The sequence below is a fragment of the Bubalus bubalis genome, chromosome 6 (assembly GCF_019923935.1).
Source record: "Bubalus bubalis isolate 160015118507 breed Murrah chromosome 6, NDDB_SH_1, whole genome shotgun sequence".
In the NCBI taxonomy this organism is placed as follows: domain Eukaryota; kingdom Metazoa; phylum Chordata; class Mammalia; order Artiodactyla; family Bovidae; genus Bubalus; species Bubalus bubalis.
Genome location: NC_059162.1, coordinates 95,523,533 through 95,547,200, shown reverse-complemented (window position 1 = coordinate 95,547,200; position 23,668 = coordinate 95,523,533). Strand labels below are relative to the sequence as shown.

The window sequence follows — 23,668 nt, the reverse complement described above, 5'->3', positions numbered from 1 at the left end:
CCAAGAGATCAAGGCCGATCTTAAGTTCACCTCGAGTGGGGATGAGGGCAGATGCTGAGGAGGGGGTGGATAGAACCCGGAATGAGAGAAACCGCGAGGCATCCGAAAACCTGGAGTGGGAGGCAGGACAGCGCAGCCTGGAAGCACAAGCAAGTTCACACTTCTTGAAGCTCCGCTCACTTTCTCCCGCTTTCCTCTCTCCTTCATAGGTAACTCTTTCCTCTTTTCTCCCCCCCCCCCCCCCTTTTTCTTCCTTATCTTCATTGCCTGTCTCGAGCCATCTCTGTCTTGCCCCATCTTTCTTCTCTCACTCCTTCTCACCGCCCCCCACTTCCAGCTCTTCCTCACCCTCTCACTTTATAACCAAACAGCCAAAACCCTTTCCAATTAAAGTGGAATTAGGCAACTCAATCAAATTAGTTCCCTATTAAAGCCCTTCTTTATTAAACCGTTTTCTTGTCCTGCTATTAAGTTTCACCGCCTGGCGGAACTCGAGTCGGCCTCAGAAGTTTACCTTGGGAAGTCGCCGGCCCAGCCTAGGGGAGGGGGCGCGCCCGGTTTCTCGGAGAGGGGGAGTGACCCAGCTGGGAGCTGGAGGGACGCGGGAGGCCGGAGGAGGGGGTCGGCCCGGAGCCGCTAATTTCCTCCGCTCCGCTAAAGCAGGGACGGAAAAAGGGGTGCGGAGTGAGGACTGAGGTCGGGCTGGAAAGCGCGTCCTCACTGCTGCTCTCAGATTACACTGCCTAGGGCGAAGGCAGCACCCCGCAACCCCACCACTCCAAAATAACTCCCAGCCCTCTGGCGGAACACGGTCTTAGCCTTCCCACCCCAGTCGCCTGGTTATGCCTAGGCTGCGGTTCGTTCCAAAACCCAGCAGGGAGGCGCGCGGTGGGCGCCCAGATCTGCGCCTAGAGGAGAACAGGAGCCGGGCCTCCAAGCCTCGCAGGATTCCAGAGACAGAGAGCACTGGCCAGGCGACCCCGCCGCCGCCCGAGCAGGAGCTGGAGGGACACCAGGTCCCACGCGAGCAGCGGGCGCCACTCCTCCTGGAGGGCCGAGCGCACGCCTCTCCCAGGCGCGGCTGGAAGTCCCCTCGTCCAGCACCCCCGAGGGTCGTAGTACCCGCCGGACCTCGGCCAAGCTTCTCCCAGGCACCGCGGTTCCCGCGAGAAATTAAGATTTTTCAACCCGGCCGCCCGAGAAGCGGGACGGGATTCGTTGCTCTTTTCTTAGAAAATAACATTTATTTCTAGCTCATGTCTATGCAAAGGAAAGCACAATGTGAGCCATTCTCTGCAGCAGGGTTTCCCGCTGCCGGCCCTTCGGCCGAGGTGTTTGGCGAGTCCGGGGAGGCGGGGATGGGCTCCAGCGGGCGGCTCTGGCTCAGTCACACGTCACTCCGTTCCTGCTTTCGTGCGCACCTTCACCGTTCCTTAGGGAGAGACCGGCCGCAGGCAAGAGGGGCGGGTGGGCAGGATTCGTCTCGAGTTTACGATATATTTCATCTATAAAACCTGATAAGTACAAAGCGCGCATAGTCTAATTTTTTCCGTTTTGTCCTTTTTTTTTGCTTGTTTTTGAATATTTTTCACGTTAATACCGAGGTCACCTACAGATTACAATTAATAACTTAGAATTCCATTTTATAACATTATACACTGGCTTGTATATATATGTATAGTTTATATATAGATTTATACATATATAAAAACTCACACTGCACCAAGGAAACCCATGCTTATCGGCATAAGCAACAAAGAGAGCGACAAATACCGCAACGACGAAAGTGCACCTTAGAATTTGTTTCCTTTTTTTTTTTTTACAATTGGTATCGATATATATGTGTGTCCCAAAGACTCAACTCAGTGCCAAGAGATTTATACATCCTAAATTTATATTTGTTAGAATATTTAAACTTTTTTAAGGAAAGGGGAGACACATAAGACAGACTATCCTGCCATCCATTTGCGAGCGTGGGCAGGTGGGACAAGCATAGAGACAGGAGAGGCAGGAGCTGGCCCGGCGGCTGCAGCCTCTGAATTCTCAAGAATTCCTGGCCTTTCGAAGGGCTGGGGAGCCTTGATGAGGAGGTCGGGGTCGAGGATCTGGGCGGCGCATCCCCTCCGAGAACATTTGCACCCGAAGCTGCTCCTCTCTGCTCGGCTCTCCCCACCCACTGTCCAAAACAAAACTGAAAACCACCATGGAGCGAGAGGACCCCGGCCGGGGCGCAGAGAGCGCACCAAGCGAGGCCTGGCCGGCGGCCTGCGGGAACCAGGCTGGAGTCCCTGTTTGGGGGCCGACAGGCTCGGGGCTGCTAGCCCTACTGCTTCTCAGGGGCGCCGTTGACCATGGGCCCGTACAGGCCGCCGCCGTAGGTCGGCTCCTTGTGCACAGCAGCGGCGGCGGCCGAGCGGTCGCGCATGAGATCGCTGAAGGCGTAGTCCATGGGCGGCCGGAAGCCAAGGGTGGGCACCAGGCCAGCGGTGGAGTAGGGAGCCATGAAGGCCAGGCCGCGGCTGTGCGCCGCCGCCGCCGAGTAGGCCAGGCGCAGGGGGCTGAGGCCGAGCGGCGCGCCCAGCGGGTAGGCGCCGGCGTCGGCGCCGAAGTGACTGGCGTTGGGCTGCAGTGGCGAGAAGGCCGAGCGGCTGCTCAACGAGCCCAGAGCCCCAGGCGCCATGGCACCGGCCAGCAAAGGTCTGTGGTGAGGAGGTGCAGCGGGGCCCGCCTGCAGCGGCGCGGGGAGCCCCGGGCCCCCGGCGGCCGCGGCGTCCACGCGGCCTGGCCACGCGTCGTCCGCGGAGCCTACCGCCCCCACTGCGGCCTTGTCTGGGGGCACGGTGGGGCCGAGGCCGGCCGCCAGGCCCCCGCGGTGGTGGTTGAGCACCTGCTCGATGGCCTGCACCACGTCGCCGCCGCAGCCCTGCAACACCAGCTCCAGGACGCCCCGCCTGTGGCCCGGGAAGACGCGCGTCAAGATGTCCAACGGCGTCCGCTGCCGTGGACCCGGGCCCCCGCCCAGCCCTGGCGCAGGCGAAGCCTCCGCCTCTTCTTTGTCGGCCTCAGAACCGGATTCTGAACCCAAAGGGCTGGCGGATCCCGGGCTGTCCTCCTCGCCGCCACCTCCGGGGCCAGCACTGCCTGGGCAGCTGCCACCTGCCTCCTTGGAGGCCCGGGCCAGGGGTGACCCCGAAAAGGACTCGCCGTCGCCGTTCTCCGAGCCCGAGCCTGGCCGCACCTCTGGGGACGATGTCCCAGGACCCGAGTCCGCGCCGTCGGGTGATAAGGGCTTTCCCGGCTGCGGCTGCGGGCTGCCTGGGCGGCCTGCCTGAAGCAGCGTCTTGGGGAACAAGTCAAACTTCTGTAACTTGGCCTCTAGGAGGGGAGAAAGGGGTATGTAAGGAGGGGTTAGCACGGAAATAACCGCACCCTGTGGCACCTGAGCCCTTCGGATCTCAGCTTCCTTTCCCTCTGAGCCCCACAACCCTCATTCACTGGGCTCCAAAGCCAGTCTTTTTGCTCCAGCGGTCCTTCCCCTCTGAACTCCTATAGCCCTAGCTCTCTTTCCAGGCCGTCAGAGCAGTCTTTCTGTACCCAGAACTCCAGCCACCTATGCCCTGTCAACTCAATGTCCAGTGACCCTCTTCCTACGACTGTGCCTAACATCTTCACTCTTCCTAGTCTTGCTCTGCTCTGGAGAAGTGGCCTGACCCAGAGTTCAAAAAGTAGCCAACAACAACTCGCACCTGTACCACCACGCTGTATAGAAGGCCTCACTCTATCCCTGTGATTCCAAGAGCCAAGCCAGCCCCGGGTGTTCTCTGGCCCTGGGCAGCACAACCTGTAATGGAGGGTACTTTGGGCGTTTATAAGATTCCAAGCCTCTCTACAGGCAAAAGTAGAGCCTCTGTTTTAATCCATCCTTTCCAAAATCAAGAGCTAAGAAGTTCTTCCCTCCCAAGCTGGAAGCTGAGACAACCCGCCCCCCTCACCCTCCGCACCCCCCTCCCCACCCCCCGCACCCCGGCCTAATTCCCAGCCCTACCAAAACAGCCTAAGGAGTCTCAAAAAGAGTAGGGCAGGGGCTAGAGGGGGAAGAGGAAAGGGGATTGAGAGAAGGGAGAGAGCGCATACTCTGAGAAAAGGGAGACGAGTGGGGAAAGAAGCTGAGAAAAAGGAGCAGGGCGGTTGATCATGGAACACTGGGAACAGAAGAAAAGGAATCTCGCCCGGGGAACTGAGGGGTTTAAAAGGAATTCGGTGTCTTCAATACTAGAGAAAAACAAAAGGGGTGGGGGAGGAGATTTGGAGACAGTGGGATTTCTGAAGACAGTTGGGAAGGAGAGGGGCGAGGGCGGGGGTCGGGAGTGGGGGGGGGGGGGATAGGGAATCTGCGGCATGTGGAGAAGCGCTGAAAGAAGGAAAAGATACGACGCGTGGGTTTTCGCGCTGGGGAGATGACCCAGTGAACTAACCAAGGAAGCTGGGACATCCCTGCGTTTGGGTAGAGGCGATAAGATTAAAACCTTTACTTTGGGGCCTGCGGTGGGAGAAAGGAATAAAGTGCAAATGCTTCAGAAAGGGGAGAAAGAGTTTTGTGTGTTTATGGCCCAAATTAGCAGCTGGGTGCGCAGCCAACTCCAGCAGTTGGGGCATTTGGAGAATGGGATTCTACTCTTTCAGTATGGAGATTAAGTCCCTAAGGCCTCGCACCCCTGGACCCGTCCCTGCTCCCCTCTCCTCACCTGAGCTCCCCGCGCCCGCGGCGCCGCCCCCGGTCCCCGCGGGCGCTCCTGCTCCCGGCCCCCCGCCGTCGGCTGCGCACACAGAGCCAAAGACCTCGTAGGCCGGTCGCGGCGGGATGATGCCATTGGCGGCGGCCAGCGCCAGGCCCTCGGCAGTGCCGTAGAGCAGCTGTAACTCGCGCGCCTCGTTCTCTTCCTGCGCCTGTTGCCTGCGCAGCGCCACCTGCGCCGCCATGACGCGCTGGCGCTCGGCGATGAGCGTGCACTTGGCGCACAGGCAGTCCTTCCAGCGGCAGTACCGCTTGTGGCCCTTGAGCGCAGACACCACGCCGTGGTTGCGGCAGCGCGCGCATTTGGGCGTCCGCGGGTACTTCTCCGCAGCCCGCAACAGCAGCGGCGGCGCCCGTAGCAAGCCGCCCGCCACGCTCACGGGTAGCGAAGCGGCCGCCGCCGCCGCCGCTGCCACCGACGCCACCGAAGCCACGGGCGGCCCCGTCGCTGTCGCCGCCGCCGTCGCCGCGCCGGGTACGCTGGGCAACTCAGAGCGCAGCTCCATGGCAGGACCTGGCGTGGAAGACCGTGGGAAGAGAGGAGAAACTTGCGGTGAGGAGCGCATGATGCACTAAGCTAAAGCGCACCCTTGAGGAATCCAGGTTTAGAGAGGGGCATTTCGGCAGCGGAGAGTTTGGCTAACAGTTACCAAATTGCTGGGAGGAGTTGCTTTGGAGCCTCCTTGTAAATGCCCAGCTCCTTCACCCCACTCCCTTCAGAGTTCTTCTTATAACTCATTTATGCACTGTGTGTAGATTTCATTTGAATCAGTGGTTCCGCTGGAGAAAAAAGTTTGACACTGGTTCAGATGAGTGTAACGTGGGTTCTTTAAAAAAAAAAAAATACCCCCAAACTTTAGCATAACTGAGGTTAGTCGGGTAGAGAAGAATGTTTGATGGGACTCGGATTAGAGAAAAATTTGACCCAACAATTAGACTGATGCCAAGACCAAAACAGGGAAATCCGGAGCGAAACGTTCGGTTTTGTAGAAGGGTGAGGAGGAGGGAGGTACTAAAGCATGGAGATCAGCTGGTGGGGCTGGAACAGTTTTCTCTGGTGAGAGGTGAATGAGAGAGAAAAAAATCAAGAATAGGGAAAAAAAAAAAAAAAAAAAAGCTCTAGGAAGTGGAGTGAAGGCGAGGAAACAAACTCAGGGTCAAAATTAGGCCCAGGGGCCCAGGGACCCGTGGGAATGTGGGGGCTCCAAATTCCAAGGTACGAGCCTCCAGAGAGTAAGAGAAAATGGTTGTGGAGCTGAGTTTAGGAGGCCTGGGAATGAGGACTAAAGAGGAAATTCAGAGCAAGAAACTTCTTTTCAATAGGCAAACCCACCCCTTAGATTAGCATGAGAGGCGAAAAAAACAGCGAGAAACAGGTGATATTGGGGTCTGGGACCGAGGTCTGGGAGAGAGGTGTGTGCGTGAAAAAAAGAACCCTCAGGCATAGGCTGGGCTGGGAATCGAGTAAAAACTACAAGTTTTTAGCCTTGTAGTCTGGAGTAGTCGGGGAGGAAAAAGTATCTTGCAGAAGTTAGGCACTGCAGAAGAGTGAGCCTTTTCGCTGAGCCACTCACCCAGCCTTCCCCTCCCCTCCTGGTTTAGGGATCCAGTCGTCAGACACGCCCTCCCCATCCTGGGGCCCCGCGGGACCCCACTCGGGAGCAGATTTCCCAAGTTCTGGTCTCGGAGTTGGGGTTCGTGGGACTTGAATGGCCCAAGCTGGCAGGTCCGAGGCGTTGGGAGTGGCCTCTGGAACTGGGTCTCGGAGAACACAGGAGTCCCCCCTGCGCCTTGGCCTCTGAAGGCCCAAGAAGGCCCAACTCTTAAGCTTCCGCCGCGGCCTCCTCTGGGTCCCGGGTTCCCGGCCTGAGCCCAGGACCGGGTCCTGGTGTCTCCGCGCAAGAATTCTGGACCCCATTCCAGTGAGCGCTGCCTCTTCCCTCAGGCCCCTCGAGCTGCGCAGTCCCTAAAGCCAGAGTGGCCCGGGCTTCGTCAACAGGGGCGGAAGGCCGGGCCGCGTCCCCCCGCCCTCCCTGAGGCCCTCAACTACCTGCCTTGGGCTCGGGGATCCTCCTCCGCGGGCGCTGCGCGCGCCTCCCAGCTCCGCCCGCGACGCTGGTGCTCTCGGCCTCTTCCCCTTGCCCCCGTCCCCTGATCTGACCACGTCACCCTCCTTCAGTCACCATGTCCGAACTTCCGGACCCCCTCTGAACGCTGCGCAGTTCAACCCTTCCGTCGGAAATCGGAGCCGGGGGACCGTTTAGGGATCGACTGGCTGGAACCCGCGACCCGGCCCTCGCCGCGTCCCTTCGCTGAGCGCGCCGGACGCTGCGCACAGCCGGGCCCCAGTTGCCCGGCGCTGCCAGACTCTCAATGAGCCGCTCGCCTGCTCTATTGTTGCTCCTTAGGGCTCCATTAGACAGAATTGGACAACAATGTGGCGCCTGCCATTGGCCAGGGGAGGCAAACGGCGCTCTGATTGGCCAGGCCCGCGTCCGGGGAGCCCCGCATTCTACAGTGTCCGAAAGATTCGAAACTCCAAAAGCTTCTCTGAGCGCCTCGGGGAGGGGAGGGGGCGCGCCAGGGAAGGAGTGGAAAAAAGTGGGCAAGGAGGAGCGTTGAAAATACCGTGACAAGTAGTTTCCGTGTGCCTGAGAGCGTGTGAATTGCGCCTAATTACCGTGTCCGGTGCGCCTCTACGTAGACGTGTGTAACCCTTCGGTTTCTGGGGCGCGGGCTCTGCTGCGCCGCTCTCACTGGCTAGGGGCGCTTGGCAAGGCCGACATTCCCAAGTAGCCCTGGCGGCTGGGGGCGGGATGGGGGCAGGTGACAATTCAATTACCGCGGCCGGGGTGGGGGTGGAATGGGAGCACGGGGGTGGAGAAGGGAGGGTGCTCATGGCATAAATGCCAGGATGATTTTTCTGCCTTTATCCCGCTCCGTTTCGGCTTGTTCCCCAGTCCGACGCGTTTGGGATAGTTGAGACAATTTTTTCCCCCTTTGCCGCCTTTAAAACGCAGGTCCTTTATTTTAAAAGTCCTGATACGATAGGCATCACGGAGGGTAAGTGTGGCTTAACGATTTTCGTTTTTAGAAAGGGGCCGGGAGAGAAGAAATGAGATTGCGCTTCCTGTCGGCGCCCGCCGGGCCAGAGCGCTCTGCGCCTTTCCCCTCCCAGCCCCCCTACTCCGTCCTTCTGCCCCATCTTGCGCTTTCTTTTCCTCGCTTTTGCAACATCCAGATACCTTTTCCGTGATGGTGGGGTTATTTTCATCGTTGTTTTAAGTTAACAAACAGTTTGATTTTCTTTTTTAAACGAAAATGAAAAGTGGCCTCTCCGACTCCCCAGATCTCCTTCAACGCAGGACGCACATCAGTCTGTCTGTCCTTCCAGTCCGGAGACAAGGTCGCCGCGGGCCCCCAAGAGTAGTTTTAACTTTGGTCACACTCTCCCGTCCTGACGTCACGGCTCTGAGGAACAGCTCGGTGCGCTGAGGTAACAGGTTTCGGATTTTGTTTCCCTTTTGAATGGCAACATCTGGAATTAATGCCGCGGTCCTCGAGCGGGATCGCTTCGGGTTTTTCTAGCTCTGACTCTTTCCCGTTTCTTTCTTTTTCTCGTTCTAATGTTCTCTCATTCTTTTTCTTTTCTCTTTACTCCGAAAGTAAAGAAAATTCATTTAATTCATGAGCAAAGAAAAATGAATTTCCTGTCATTCTCTCTCCACTCCCGACCAAGCTTTTCAGCGTAGCTTTTTCGAACTTCCAGGGCCCCCAGGCTCTGGCCCGCCGTCCTGGGCGCGAAGATTCGGCTGGGGCCCTCCGGACGCAGCCCTTCCCACCTGGAAGGTCAACTGCTGCCAGCGCAGCCGCCTCTGAGCCTGGGGCTGGGCAACTGGGGTGGCAAGGCTAGACAAGCGGGGTTGCCGCCGCATGCCAGAGAACATCGCGCAAGTTCCTCAGCGAAGCTAAGCCGGGGACCCCGGCAGGGGAGGGGCTGGTTAGCGGAAGCGCCTGGCACGTACGGGGAGATTGCTTCCAGAAAGTTGACCAGGCCCGCGCGCGACATGCTCAGACCTTGACGGTCTTCGATAATGGTAGAAACCGGGCTGTTCGCCCCTAGCATATTCCATTCGCTGGAGCCTGAGAGAGAAAAGTGTCAGCCCCCGTTGGGTCTCCCGCTCTGAGTGAGGGTAAGGGAGTGAGTCTGGAATAATAGTTCTTCAGGGGCGTAGGAACCAGACCCCCACCTTCCAGCACCTTGACAAGGTTATGAGGTTAAGGAAATCTATGCGTTAACTGCACCCTAGCGGGGGCGGGGGGGTGGCTGGAGGAGAGAGAAGAGAATGTGGCGCCGGGGGCCAGACGCCTCCCAGAGCTCTCTTGGACAAAGTTTTCTAGTCATTTTAAACCCCAAACGAAAAGAAGTATAGACGTCCGCCTAGTTTGGGAGGCGCAGGCGGGGGTGGGCGTTGAGGCCAGGCCGCTATGAGATTCCCCCTACTCCCGTCCCAGTGATCCTGCGGCATCCAAGGGTCAAGCCACAAGGTTTGGGGTCCCCGTATTTTATCCCGCTGGTGTAGAAGGAATCTCATTTCCTTAAGACGGGGAGAGGACACAGCCTGGACCCCTGCTCAACCAGAGGAACCCTGCCTCCCTAGAGCCTGGCGTTTCTCCTTGCATTCACAACCCAATAGGTCCGGGACCAGAACCTTTTCTTTTGATGTCCCTGAGGTTCTGATGTCCCCCTATGCTCATGTGAGTGCATGTGTCATGGAAGGAGTCAGAGTAACCGTCCTCCGATGAGGTGGCTGTACTCACACCTCCATAGGCCACTTCGGGCTAGTCCTGATTTGAACTGTGCTCTCAGAGGGGAGCAGACCGGAAGGGAGTCATTGGACCTGGCCGCCAAGGGTGGGGAAAGCATGCTCAGATTGAGGCATTAGGGGGTATGCCCCTTACGCACGCTGCAGTGTGGCTTCACAGCTGGACACACAATCTGCACGTGTGACCTCATTCTGCACAAGTCTTGGACACACCCTCACACCTGAGCACCTCAGGTGGTGCTGCTGGTTTAGTCGCTTAGTCCTGTCCAACTCTTGTGACCCTATGGAATGTAGGCCATCAGGCTCTTCTGTCCATGGAATTTCCCAGGAAAAAAGATTGGAGTGGATTGCCATTTCCTTCTCCAGGGGATCTAAATGCAACTCCGACGCTGCTCTCCCATCCCAGAGGACCCCTTCTGAAAGTTTGATGGACTTCACAGCCCTCTCATAAGCATGTTCTCATTCTGAGACATACACTCGGTGTGTGACCTCTCACCCAGAGCTCCACAGACTCCCACCCAGGTGACTGAACACCCAGACCAGAGCCTAAGCACTTGTGCCTGGCTAGTCCACGGACCTAACACTACTACAGGCCCCAGTGGGCCGCCGGACCCTGGGCAGAGAAAGTCAGACCTCTGGGACAAATGAGGTGAGGAGAGCAGAAAGCCCGCCTTCACACAATCGCACACATATACACTCGCTCACGCATGTCCTCTTAGGTCAAACTCATTTGCACACACAGTTCTGCTGTGCCAAGGTGTGGGGGCCCCGGGTGAGCGCTCCGAGCAACGAAAATCTACTGCTTGCATGTCTGAGACTGGCCCCCAACCTTCGCCTCCGCCCAGGCAGTGGTGGGGTACAAAGGGACGGCCCTGGTGGGGGCCCAGGGTGATGCCGGGGGTGGAGACTGTAGTAGGGCGCGGGGGCGCTGAGTAGGAGCCGGGCTGGGGACGAGGATGGGGGACCCGGGAGGCATTGACTTTTGCGCTGTTTGCCCTCGGCAGCGGAGCGAGCAGACGCCATCTGTTTGCCGGCTGCGGCGCGTCCCGTTTAATTACCCTCCCGGCAGCCTAATAGAGATGATATTAAACTAAATCTTTCTGACATTAAAAGTAATTATCCCCAAATCAGGGGCTTCGGGACGGAATCGCCCCTCCTGTCTCTGCCCTTCCCCTGGCCGCGCCAGATTCCGTTAGTTTGGCTGAAACTCCTTACCGGGAAGGGGGCGCGGGGAGAAGAGGGAAGGTGCCTTTGGGAGAAGGAGTCTACGCCGGCCGCCCCAAACACGCTGTTTCCAGTACAACTACAGACGCTCTTGTGTATACGATCTGCGCATGGATACACACACACCTGTACACGCACAGACACACAACGACAACATCTTCCTCCAGTTCAACTCATTAAGACTGTCTGCCGCGTGCACCCCCATTTGGACAGGGAGAAGCGCAGCCTGGTTTGCAGTCTCGGTCCCCAGCCCCTAAAATGGTCTTTTTGAGTGGTCGAGCCCTCGGATCTGGCCTAGGCCAGAACCAAAGACCTAGATACAGGTTTGCAGCCACAAAGACCCTCTGCCATCGTGGCGCTTGACTTCTCAGGCGCTCGTCCTGCGAGGGGCCCTACGCCGCATGCTTCCTTCACATGCGATCGTTAAGTCACACCACCCTCTGCCTCTGAGAGGCAAGTCCTGTTATCCCACTTGACACGTGAGAAGACAGACTCAGAGAGGTGAGGTGACTTGTCCCACATCTTACAACTAGTACGGGACACAGCTGAATTCGAACTCGGCTGTACCAGGAAAGCCAGAGTCTAGGTTCTGCCGGATTCCAGGCGCGGGCTCTTGCTGGGCACGGTGGATGGCTGGGCCTGAGGCCCCTCTCGAAACACTTACCCTGGCGCCCGCAGGACCGGCCTCTTCCCAGGCTCTCTCAACTCCCCCAGGGAAGGAGTGAATTGGAGACCTAGCTGCAGGCGGAGGGAACGAGGGCATCCACGCGGAGAGAGCGGCTGGAACCCCAAGGCAGAGCCCCAGCCGCAGCCCTCCTCTGGTTCAAGCCCTTGCCTCTGCAGGTCGCGCCCAGGAGGAGCGGCCGCCCCTTGCCGCCTGGCTTCCTATCTCCACATCCTTCTTGTTGAGCGCATCTGAGCCTGGGACAAACGCGCAGAGAGTGATGTTCATCACCCTCCTACTTGCTTCTAGTTCTGAGTGCCTACTGTGTACCGCTACTCTGCTAAACGCTTGGTGTGTGCTGTCTTGCTTGTTCCGCAGTCCTTGGCGGAGGTGTGACTTGCCGCCTTTCCGGAAGAGTCGGCCGAGGATCCAAGGTTCAGCGAGGCGACGTGACTTGCCCGGGGTTGTTGTGTTGCTGAGCCCAGAGGAAGACCGGCACCCAGATCTGACTCCCACTCCCAGGCGTTTTTCTTCTCACCTTCAGTTCTGGGCTGGTAGGGTCAGACCTGGGGGCTTTCAGTCGATTCCATTCTATTCAACTCGCTGGTTATTTACGGACACGTGAACGTGGTCATCGTTCATTTCATTAATGTCGAGCACCTTGTATGTGCCTGGGCCTGAGGACTGGAGATAAGTCAACCACGATGGGCCCTTAAAGAGTTCATTGGCCAACTGTGGACCCAGTCACCTAACAGTGACCTCACAGGGAGTACAGGGCTGAGGTGTGAGTGGGCAAAGAAGGGTCAGAGGAACCTTCTGAAGAAAGGGACCCCTGATGCAAGACTGAGGTTTCCAAAATGGAAACAGTACTACTGCCTGTTCTGATAAGTAAAACATTTTAGATATTTCAGCAAAATGTATCTGGAATATTTCTGTGTGCCTATATTTACAAAAATACACTTTTTGTTACTTTTTAAAATTTGCAAATATGATATGCACTTTTCATATCAATCAATATATCTACATAATCTTTTAAAGAATTGCTTAATATTTCATTGTATGACTGTACCTTAATTTATTTAACCAATTCCCTTTTAATAGGTATTTAAGTTTGTTCCCAATATTTGCTATAATAAAAAAATACAATGAACATCCTTTGTGAATTTGCCTAATTATTTTCTTAGGATAAATTCCTAGAAATAAGACTGATTAGTCAGAGGGTCAGAGGCTTTTTTCAGTTTTTGATTGCAACCTGTCAGCACTCAGGAGAAGTTGTATCAGTGGATACATCAACAGCAGTGCATTTTGCTGATCTTTTTCATCTTTTCCGGTTCAAGCAGGAAAAGGGGATCTTACTGTCACTGTAATTTGCATTTCCTTAGTCTTCCCCATTTGTGTTGGTCACTCATGTTTAAAAAATCTGTGTATAGCTTTGCTTATTTTTCTAACAGATAGCTTCTCTTTTCCTTAATTTGTGATTGCTTTATATAGTAAAATCAGCAGTATCCTCTTATCTGGACATATGCTGCATTTCTCCATTTTTGTTGATCTTATATTGCTATTGTTATACCAAAACTAACACTTTTCATGTAGTCACATCTGTCATTTTTTTCTTTATTCTATTTGCAGGTCATACTTAACAAGAGTTTTTCAAATCCAACTATCCAAAAGCATTTACTTATATTTTATATTAGCACTTTAGAATTTACATTTATTTACATTTTTTAAATTAATTTGAAAATTAATATTGGAATATGTGAAGTAAGTTTGTGGTTTAATTTCCCCCCAATGATTAGTCAATTACAGCACCGCTTAATGACTCACCATGTCCCCACTGACCAAATACCATACTCTGCTTTCTCAGGTGAACTCAGGTCCTCTCTGTGCTTTCTCATCTAGGGAGCTATTTCCTTTTGCCCTAGTCTCACCCTTTTGATTATTGTAGTTCTGTAATGCTTGAAAGGGCAAGTCACCTTCTGATTCCTGATTCTTCCCTCCCTCCCCAAATTCTCATAGTTATTTTGAAAAGATAGTCTTATAAATAAATACATTCGAATTTTTAAGGCTAGTTCCAAAAAGAAAGTGAAAATTTTAAAACCCTTTGGAAATTTGATTTAACTGCCTTTAGATATTACTTTGAGGGAGATAATACATCTTCACAATATGGTATTTTTTCATCTAGGACCCAGAATGACTTTTACTTATTCACAACTTTTACAGCCTTTTGTAAATTCTGTCATGCTTTTTTTCCCCCTGTAATTCTGTTTCTTAAGCATTCCTTGGCATTTTATATGCTGTTGTGAATGAAATCTTTGCACTCATTACAGTGTCTAACTAGTTATGACAGGAGCACAAGAAAGTTATGGGTTATAGTATATTTATCTTGAAACCAGTCTCCTTTCTGACCCCTCCCCCTTTTAAATTAGTTCTCACAGTTTCCTGGAGCTGAGTTTAGAAGGACCTGGAATTGACCAGGCCAAGGAAGGGAGGGAGGGAGAGGCAATTTTGCACAGAAAAAACAGTGCAGAGGCCCATGTGATTTGCAGGTCCTCCTGGGACTTTGGAGATGGTGTTCACCTGCAGGTGGTCTTCTGGAGCATTCTTCTCCTGGTCTCCATCTCCCAAGACGGCCTTTGGAAACAGCAATTGGGGAATCAGCCCTGGGGGCCGACAGGCCATCTAAACTTAAGCCACTGCTGCACTATGTGACCCACGCTGGGCTCACCTCCTGGCCACCCTGAAATCAGACTACATGGAGGAGGGCAGCATCCAGGCTACCGAATTTCAGGGGATGAGAATTCGAAGAGGATGAGCATTAGGGCTAGGCTCTCGCCTGAGTCTGAGTTCTGACTCCACTTCAGAAATGCGTGGAGGAACGTGTGTTAGCTGGTGTATGCACCCAGACCGTAATCCCCAGGTCACTGACCAAAATGAAGATATGAGGGAGGGATGGGGCTTGGAGGGATGAGACCTAACCCATCCTCACTGGCAGCCCCAGCCCCTTTCCCTCAGATAAAAGAGTTCTGCTACTCTAACTTCCACTCCCACAGCCCCACCGCCCATTCCCTCCACCCCTTCTTTTGCGCTAGGACCGCCCTAGTCTTTAAACTGTGTATGGTGGGTGAGTTCCAAGCTGCATGACTGGCTCAGGACCCGAAATTGGCTGGCCTGGAGCCCAACATGTTAGCTCTCTTTCCTGGCCGCGGTGGTGGCAAGGTTGGGGTCAGGGAGCTGGCTCACAAATAGGCCTTTGTGCCCCAGTGGGTGGTTCAGACTCTAGGCTTGAGGTGATAACTGGTAGCAACCCTGTCCCCGCCTTCCAGGTTCCTAGGCCCAGGCCAGTAAGTTACCTGGAATTTTCTACTGATGCTCTAGTACCCAGCCCCTTGGATCCCTTACCGTCCTTGCCAGAGGCACAGTAGGCACAGTGTGACCCTGCAAGCTCTCCAAGTGCCTCTGCATGGCCCCTCTCCCCTCTCTGAAGCAATCCACATCATGTCATATCAGAGGAACCTGAGAGGGGAAGTGACTTTTCCAGGCTCATCCAGCTGGGTGCGGGGTAGGGGAAGCGAGCTGTTCTTTGCATCTACAGAAGAGACTGGTTGGCGACTTGGAGGAGTTGAGGCCACTTTCTTTACCTGCATTTCTCTGAATTGATCCCCTGGGGATGGGTGGAGGAAGGTGTTGGAGCCTCTTCTCTTGGGGGTTTCTTCACTCCTTTCTGTGCACCTAGAACCCCCCTTCACCCCTCAGGAGGGACCACACTGTGCCTCACTGCTGGGCAAGACTCGAGCACCACCTTTCACGCATCCTCGGCACCTTTGGTCACAAGGCCTGGCTGAGCAGGGCTGCCTGTGTGGAAGCGAACCTGGGCTGGAGTCCTGCTTTTGTCACATCTCCTCCTTTTTGTCACATGGGAGTAGAACTAAGGCTTTCATGGGAGCATCGTGAGGCTTCAGTAACACAAGTGAAGTAAACTCTTCAGTGTCTGACACGTAGTGGACTCAGGTGTACTGGATATTCTTATTTGTTAGCAGTTGTTGGATGAATGATTTTCTCTTTCTTCAGAGAGGGAAACTGTTCCTTTTTCAGTACTTTTTTTTTTTTTTTTTGCCTCCATTAGAAGGAAGACTGGGGAGCTGGTGACAGAAGGTGCCTCCACACTTGAATCAAAATCTGAAAACCCCCTCCAGAGTCAGAATTCTGATGGATCTGCATGGCTCAGAGAGCTTGTAGCAGGCCCGGGGTATTCCCTTCCTTGGTCACTTCACCCACTCTGCCCATCACCTTCTCCTGGGACTCCATTAACCAGAGCATGTCTGCCACAAAGCACAAAGTGGTACAGTGTCAGTAAGAAAGGAGCAGCCCAGCTCAGGGCACACCCCCAGCCTCTGGAAGCATCCCCTCCTTTCTCTTCTCAGGGGCCTCCACTACTTGGAGCACGCCTGGCACTGCTGATTCCTAGGAGAGCTCCCCTAGTAGGTCCTGGACCCCCATGACACACTACCACTTTTATTCCACAGAACCTGTTCTTCATTCTGTGTTCATGACTTCCCATAGCACGTAAAAAACTCATAAAATGTACCCCTTTTTGTATGAAGAAACGGAAGCATGTAGGCAATACCTGTGTAAGCCAGTTCCCCACTGATGCTTGGTGTGGTTGAGGAGGCCAGAAGGGAGGCCTTGGCTAAGTCACTTCATTGCTCTGGCCCTCCACTTTCTCATCTGTAGGCAGGCCTGCTGATCTGGAAATGCTCTGAAATGAGAGGACTATGCAGACCCTGCTAGGAAGATGATCCCCACGTAGGATGTGCCATCCAGCTGAGGCCCTGGCATCCACCTCTGGAGTACAGCAAAGTTCCTGGCCTCCACACCTGGTTTCCCATGCATGTGCTTCCACCTGACCCCCCAAACACAGAAAAATTTCAGTAAGACTCTCCTTGTTGCCACCTCCTTGGAAAAGTCTTACACAAATGTTAGCAGTGTGTGCCCAAGGAAGGCAAGAACATTTCCAGGGGGCTGGAGACCTGAGCCCAGAGGGGCAGATCTGATCCCTAGGATGCTACCTTCTCCAACTCTGGGATCTGACTCTTGGGCTTGGGTGGCCCATTCATTACAGAGGGCACTCTGGCCAGAGCTCCTAGATGGGGTTCACCCCTCCCCAGAGCCCCTCTGACTGCCTGCATGAGGGCCTCCTCTGGGGTCCCACATCTCCTGGCACTCCTCTAAGCATTGCCCACACTGCCTTGAAGTTGGTGGCCCCAGGCCAATCTGGGACTTCTGGGTCAAGGGTAGAGGCTGCGAATCTGTGTTAAACAAAAAGCCTAAACGATGAATGGATGTGTGAGTCAAAACTGACCCAATTTCCATAAGGAAAAGGGCACTTAAGTGCCCTTAAAAGTACTTCAATTAAATGCTGGTTTGATGAAAATGCACGATGGAAGAAGCGTTTATCTTAGAGTATGCTATATAGTAGCTGTGAGACTTTGGGCAAATGATTTAACCTCACTAAGCCTCAGTTTATTGATGTAAGAGACAGGGATTGTAGATCCTGTATATTTCACCTCAGAGGGCAGTTTTGCTATTCATTCATTCATATAACACTGACTGTCTGCGCCCTATGCCAGGCCCAGTGAGGACACACCTGTCATGGTCCACAGAAGAGACTTCTGTGCAAATAATCACAATAATGTGATAAGTGCTCTACTGAGGGTAAGCACAGGGATTAGAAGGGGCCCTAACTTGTCCTGGGGATTCCATGAGGCTACCTGGAGGAGGAGTAGTGGGGTGGAGTGATCATTGCCTGAGTTCTGGAGACAAACTGCCTGTGTTTGAATCTGACTTCTTGGTTTACCAGCTGTATGACCTCGGGCAAATTACTTACCTAATCTCACCAATGTGCTTTAATTTTCTCACCAATAATGTGGGGATACTAATATTAATAGTTCCTACTTCATAGGATTGCTGTGAGATGTAAATGAGTTAATACAAGTAAAGCACTTAGTGCCTGGCATACAGTAAACATGATATAAATATTCACTATCGTAACAGCCATCTATCAAGTACCTACACAGTGCCAGGCCTGTGCTAAGGGATCTGTCAATGATCAGATTGACACGGACTCTACCCTCATGGAGGCAAAATCTGAACTGAGCATCAAAGTACAAATTGCTTCTTATCTAAGGAAAGTTTGGAACAGCAGAAGGCAAAAGAAGGAACTCAGTGGGTGCTGACATTTCACAGGCAAGCAGAGCAGGAAGACAACAGAGCGGACAGAGGGGGGCCTTTCAGAGAGGTGGGAGGGACAATAAAGAAGTGCAGAATCCTGGAAGGCAGAGGGGAGCGGGTGAGAATGTTCACTATACTTTATTAATAATCTGTGGGCTAGAAGCTACAGCTACTAAAGCAGCTCATGGAAGGCGCCTCACTGATGAGGGGAGACAGAGCAGGCACGAGGGTTGGGCTCAGATCCAGACTGGAAGGTCAGCTTCTTTCCCTACTTGGACACGTCTCTTGGACAGTGTCACAGTTTCTCCGAGCCTCAGTTTTCCAGTTACATAAGAGACACTAACAGTAGGGACCTTACACTGATGCTGAGGCAGTCGTGGGAGGACAGTGCATAGAACCCCCAGCACCATTCAGGGCTTACCTGTGCACTCAACACCAATTCCTCTACTCTGTCTCTCCTCACCAGTGCCAGTTGGTTTCGCTCCAGCTCCAATTAATTAACTGCTTCAGTTACTACTGGGTGCACGACAGCTACGTGCCAGACCCTGGGCTGGCTCAGAGAATAAACAGATGACTATGATCTGGTCTCTGCTCTCACAATGTTCCCAGGAAGGCTGGATGTTAGAGATGGAAGTGACCACCTTATTAGTATTGATATGTGACCATCATTATTTCTTTGTTTGAATTTGGTTAGTAAGTCCAAATTACTGTGTGCTTACTTCGAGTCATTTTGCTAGGCCTTGAGGATATGAAGTAACTCAGGCTCTTTGGGGAGCTCACAGTCTGGGGTCGGGGGAGGGAGAGCATGTGAGCTGAGAGTTCCAGTTCAGAGCGATTCAGCACTGCAACAAATCCAATCCAGCTCAGCACAGGCCCCTAACCTGGAGAGCGTGCAGGGGTGTGGCCATGGTCCGGTATACCAGCCATTGTGGAGGAAGTGAAGCCTAAACTGAAAGTGAGGGCTGGATGGATGGACCGCCACAAGGAGTCTCATGGTGACGGAAGAGCAGTCAGGGGAGAGGGACTAGAAAGTTGATGCTTTTAGGAAACTGCAGGTATTTCAGGATTGAGGGCGTGGCTGGAGATACAGATGGGGAGAGAAGTAGGGACAGATGACAGGTGGTTTAAATCTAAGCCAAGTTTGGATTTATTTGGAGGGCAATGGGAAGCCTTTGAGGGGATAGAAGCAGGGGTGTGGCATGGTAAGGCAGGTGTTTTAGAAATCTCTTTCTGGCAGTTAGGTGGAGACTGGTCTAGAAGAGAAAGGACTGGAGAAAGGGAGATCAGTTAGAATGTAGTTTTATAAGCCAAGTGAGAAATGAAGGTCAGTAGGGACAAAGGATGAAGGAGTAGGGAGTGGAGTTGGGAGATGTCAGAGGCAGAAGCTATGGAAACCTTCTTAAATCACTTCATGTACTTAAGAGGCAGTGCTTAAATTCTGGCTCTAATGCTCTGGGGAATGAGTCATTTTGGAAAGCTGAGTTTTCTATAAAAAGTGACTTTTTAAACCCTGTTGGCATCCACCAACATTTAAAAGATGTTATGACTGTAACTATTATTTGAAATGCTTTAGTTGTGTCATACTTTATCTGAAGGTGGCACTGAACTGTCATAAACACAGAAGCTTTGGCGTTGAAGATCTGGGGCCCAGACTCCGCTCTGCACTAGCTCTCGAGCTCAGCCAAGTCACTTCATCACTGAGTTCGCTGCCTCTTCAAAGTGGGGTCGAGATGACCACCTAGCAGGTGGTTGTGGTCTTATGGGAGGTAACGTACCCAAAGCTCTAAGCATAATATGGGCATATCCTGAGTGCTCAGCAAGCTAGTCCTCTTCCCTCCTCCACCTTCTCACGATGCCCTGGGCTGACCCTTACGGACACCAGTAACTCAGTGACACTTTGTGCAGGGCTCTCTGACCTTCCCTGAAGGACCAGAGCGGTGCATTTGGACTTCTTGTGTCTGCTTTTCACGTTTTCTGTGTCTTCCCCCAAAACCTGCCCTTCTGTACTGCTGTCGTCACCCAGGTAGTAGTTGTTCTCTAACTCCCTTACATGGTAGCTACTAGTTAAGTGGTAATCATTTAATCTTCACAACTTTATCAACCAGGTACTTTTATTATACATTTCACAGCTAAAAAGCTGAGGCACAGGAAGGTGAAGTAATTCCCAAGGGCACACTATTAAGGGGGGAGTGACTTGAATTCAGGCAATATGGCTCCAGAGGCTATTCTCTTAACCACACATTATGTCACAGTGACTGGAGAGCAGGTCTCTTTTTTTGGTGTTTCCTTTCAGAGGAGACTTTCAAAATGCAGGAGCTGCATGGCCAGTTGGGGTTGTTAACGGTGATCTTCCAAAGCAGACTGAGACAAAGGAGAAGCACTAAATGTAGAGGGAGGTTCAAGGCAGGAAAGCCTGGTTGTTGCATCTTACCCTCTTTGTGGCTTTTAGATTTATTAAAAAAAAAAAAAGACTTGATGAGAAGAATCGACAGATTCAACTTCCCAAATGGTCTGATGTTGTTTGCATAATGTAAATGGTGGTGGTGGCGGGGGGGTCGATCAAACCCACTAACAATCTGATAAATACAGATTCTCCTTCCAGAATAGAACACATTTAACTTTTTTGTATACAGTTGTAGGGAATTCTAAGATCCATGTTTGGACATGAAATTTAGAGGTTCTTTATGGAAGAGCTGTGGACCTGAAAATCAGAGCCTGGGGCTTGAGTTCTACTCTTCTACTGCCATTCTCTCTGACTTCAGGCAAGCACCTACCCTCTGAGCCTCATGTACAAAATGCAATGATCATGCCTGGCCTGCTTCCCTCGCTGCACTGGACTATAATGATGGCTGTGGAAGGTGTGGTAAAATGCAGAGTGCTGCGCAAATGTTATCAGCACACTGAGGTTCAAAGAATTTACTCACCTTGGGTCACACAGCTATTTAGTGGCACAACCAAGGTTCAAACTAAAAGACACTATAGTCTCTGGAATGTGTGTGTGTGTGGTTAGGTCTCCCTCCAAGAATCTGAAAAAGGATCAAATGAGATAATGCATGTGGAAGGTTCCACTTAGACTATAAAGTGAATTACCCCTGGACTGAATTTAAGATTCCACATCCCATCTGCCTGTGGGACTCAGGACTGGTCAGATGAGGGGCTGAGGGGGATGGTGGAAGTGTGTCAATCAGAGACGCTGCTTATGGAGACAGTTAAGACCCCCTCCCACATCCACATGAACTTCTGTGCTTTCAGGGAAATCTGCTGGAGCTCTGCAACCTCCCTGACCAGCACGTTTGACTCAGCATGTCTAGCTTTGAGAGTGGAAATTTTAATACAACTGCAGACTTTTTATGTTTTTAATGTCACTAATAAAATCTATAAAAACCTGAATACTCTTCTCTGACACTGAAAAGGAAAGACTCCATAAAAGAACTCAGAACTTGGATGCTTGCAATTCAAACACGAACACCTGTGTGTCCTAGAACACCAGTGATGCCTGAGCATGGCACCACTGTAAACCAGCAAACTCCCCCAGGCTGCGCCTTCTGAGAGGCGGCAGGAAACTGGCAATACTTCCTTAAACCTTCAAACGTACAAGTGATAATCCAAGAAATACAAAGGAATGAACTGGACTGAGGCAGGGATGACTGCAGCCCTGGAATGTCACTCTGGACAGCTGGGCAAGAACACAGAGCACGTGTTCTAACCGACACATTTCTGTGTCCGGAGGCTGGGATGTAAAGCCCAAGGAAGCAGTAAAGCCAAGGACAGGAGCAAGAATTACAAAGGACAATGCTCTTTCTGTGGGGACAGTAAGTCATTTAATGTTTTTCTTGGATCCTAACTTTATATGTCATTTTAATGTTGTGTTTGTAAGAAAGGACATAACATTTCTCTGGCCTCCTGTTCTAAAGCTCAGTAGAACAGAATGGCATGAGTGAACAGTGATAACTAGCTGAGGTGAATCCTAGCAGAGGGACCAATACGATAGGATTTCATGAGACCGAGCAAGAACTTTTCAAGGCAGGGTTGAAAAAGGGTGTGTAAACTTCATACAGGTTCAAGTAGCATTTAATAACTTTTATGAAATCGGTTTCAGAGTAAAGTCTATATTATTGGAATACAGAAGTGAAGGTGATAGAGGGGAACAATATGATGCAGTCAAACCCAAATTAGATGGAACAGGTCAGATATGAGAGTGAACTCAAGAGTCGCCTCCCTCCAGTCCCCACCCACACCATTGCTGCTGGTCCCGAGTGTGGCCTGAGTTCAGGGCTGTTGCTTCTCCACAGCAACTACAGAACATGGGCTCCCTGGAGAAAGAAGAGCTGACGTCCAAGTACATCTGTAGCACTGGAAATGATCGTCTTGTGGGGCCATCAGTTTAGGAAGGTGGCCATCAGTTTAGGAGCTGGAGAGGAAGTGCTCAGGTTGAACTACTCCGGTTTGGGTCTCTTTTCCTTACAGCCTCCCTTAAGAGACCCCTGGGGCCAGAGAAGGCCTGTACACAGGCAGATGTAGCATTAGTCTGTTAGGAACACACTTCTCTTAAGAGAGTGTTCAGGGGAGGTCCCTGGTTTGCGTGTCAGAGAAAAGACACAAGGTGGAATTTTCCTGGCCAATGCCCATTTCTGGGCAGAGGGAAAATGACCAGGCATATCTCAGGCTGTTGTTAGAGTCTCCTGAGAACCCCTTGGTTTGGGTCAGGGGGACAAACCCAGCACTTAAAGACTCTTCTGGGAATGTACAAAATGTCAAATCAGGATCCCAAACCCTAGGATAGAGACCACAGGTGATATAAAAACAGATACGGAAAAACATTTCAAGACTGAAAAGAAATCACTAGTGGTGAAGGTATAAACAGTTCTTGTAAGAACTAAATTCCCAACCCCAAATCCATAGATTATTAATAATCCACATTTACTAAATCATCCCAAATTATTATAGGTAAATTCAGGCAATACATGTCTTCTGAGCTGAGCCCTCAGGTTTGCTCTCTTAAATATATGAAATCAGAATTTTCAGCCACAGAATGAGATCCCTTTCATTTGAGATAGGAGTCTACCATCTAATACTGAAACATTAAAACAGTGAAACAGTGGGGCAGGTTCCTTATTACAGCCGGGCTCAGAGTCCATGGGGTGGCTGATCGGATTTTGGCGACAGTCAAGGTGCTTAAAACACCAAGTGACAAGGTCCAAATGTGTGATGGAGTAGAAGGAGAAAAGAGCGAGAGAGAATTGTGTTCAGTGACTGACGGACCAGCAACCTGGGAGCTGGTACCCATGAGGTTCTACCTGCCCAAGTGCAAACCTAACAGCAGCTTTCTGCAGCTGGGCCAGACACTGAAGTCCTGGCACTGGTCCTCTTCACACTATCTCAACATTCACATCGTGAGCTTAAACAGTTTCTCACACTGTAATGGGACAGCAAATAACTCCCAGATGGAACCTGGGGACCCCAAGGCAGCAGCAATAAATAAATATCTTGCTATATGTCAGATGCAGTCCTCAAACACAACCTTACATCTTAGTAAAGGAGTCAGGAAGTATAAAAAAAATGATATGCCTTTTGTTTTCCTACAACAATGTTTAATCTCCATGCCAAGAAGTCCCATTTGACTTTATCCCCCTGCCTCTTAAAATTAGGTGACAAAGTAGAAATCCAGTCATGAAAAGAAAAAGGCAGGGGTGTATGAGCCCTGGCTCAATGAGACATATCAAATACACAGCAGCCTGGTGTCACAGGTCAGGCAGAATGGTCCCAGACCGTGTGTGGAGAAGATGGGCACGGGAGAGGTAAAAATCCTACTTCATGATCACTCACACTTTAACAGCGCATTAGTCATTGAACAAAGGTGAGGTGATGGGGTCAGGGTGGAAGAGTTGTAATTCTCTACAATGAGGATTGGGAACATATACTCGCGGATGG

At 52.0% G+C, this 23,668-nt stretch overlaps 1 protein-coding gene across 1 annotated transcript; it reads right to left on the bottom strand.

Annotated features, from left to right (window-relative positions):
- Nucleotides 1–1,222: 1,222 nt before the first annotated feature.
- DMRTA2 (DMRT like family A2) lies at nt 1,223–8,133 on the bottom strand. The gene is made up of 2 exons (XM_025289478.3): nt 4,746–8,133; nt 1,223–3,375 (listed from the first exon to the last, which is right to left on the bottom strand). Exons 1-2 carry the CDS (start codon nt 5,359–5,361, stop codon nt 2,324–2,326), a joined length of 1,668 nt encoding a protein of 555 aa, XP_025145263.1. The 5' UTR covers nt 5,362–8,133; the 3' UTR covers nt 1,223–2,323.
- Nucleotides 8,134–23,668: the final 15,535 nt, after the last annotated feature.

Coding starts and splice junctions, on each gene's coding strand:
- DMRTA2 (XM_025289478.3), bottom strand. CDS start 5,361: ATGCGCTCCTCACCGCAAGTTTCTCCTCTCTTCCCACGGTCTTCCACG. Junction 3,376..4,745: donor CGCGGGCGCGGGGAGCTCAG/GTGAGGAGAGGG, acceptor CTCCCCTCCTAG/AGGCCAAGTTACAGAAGTTT.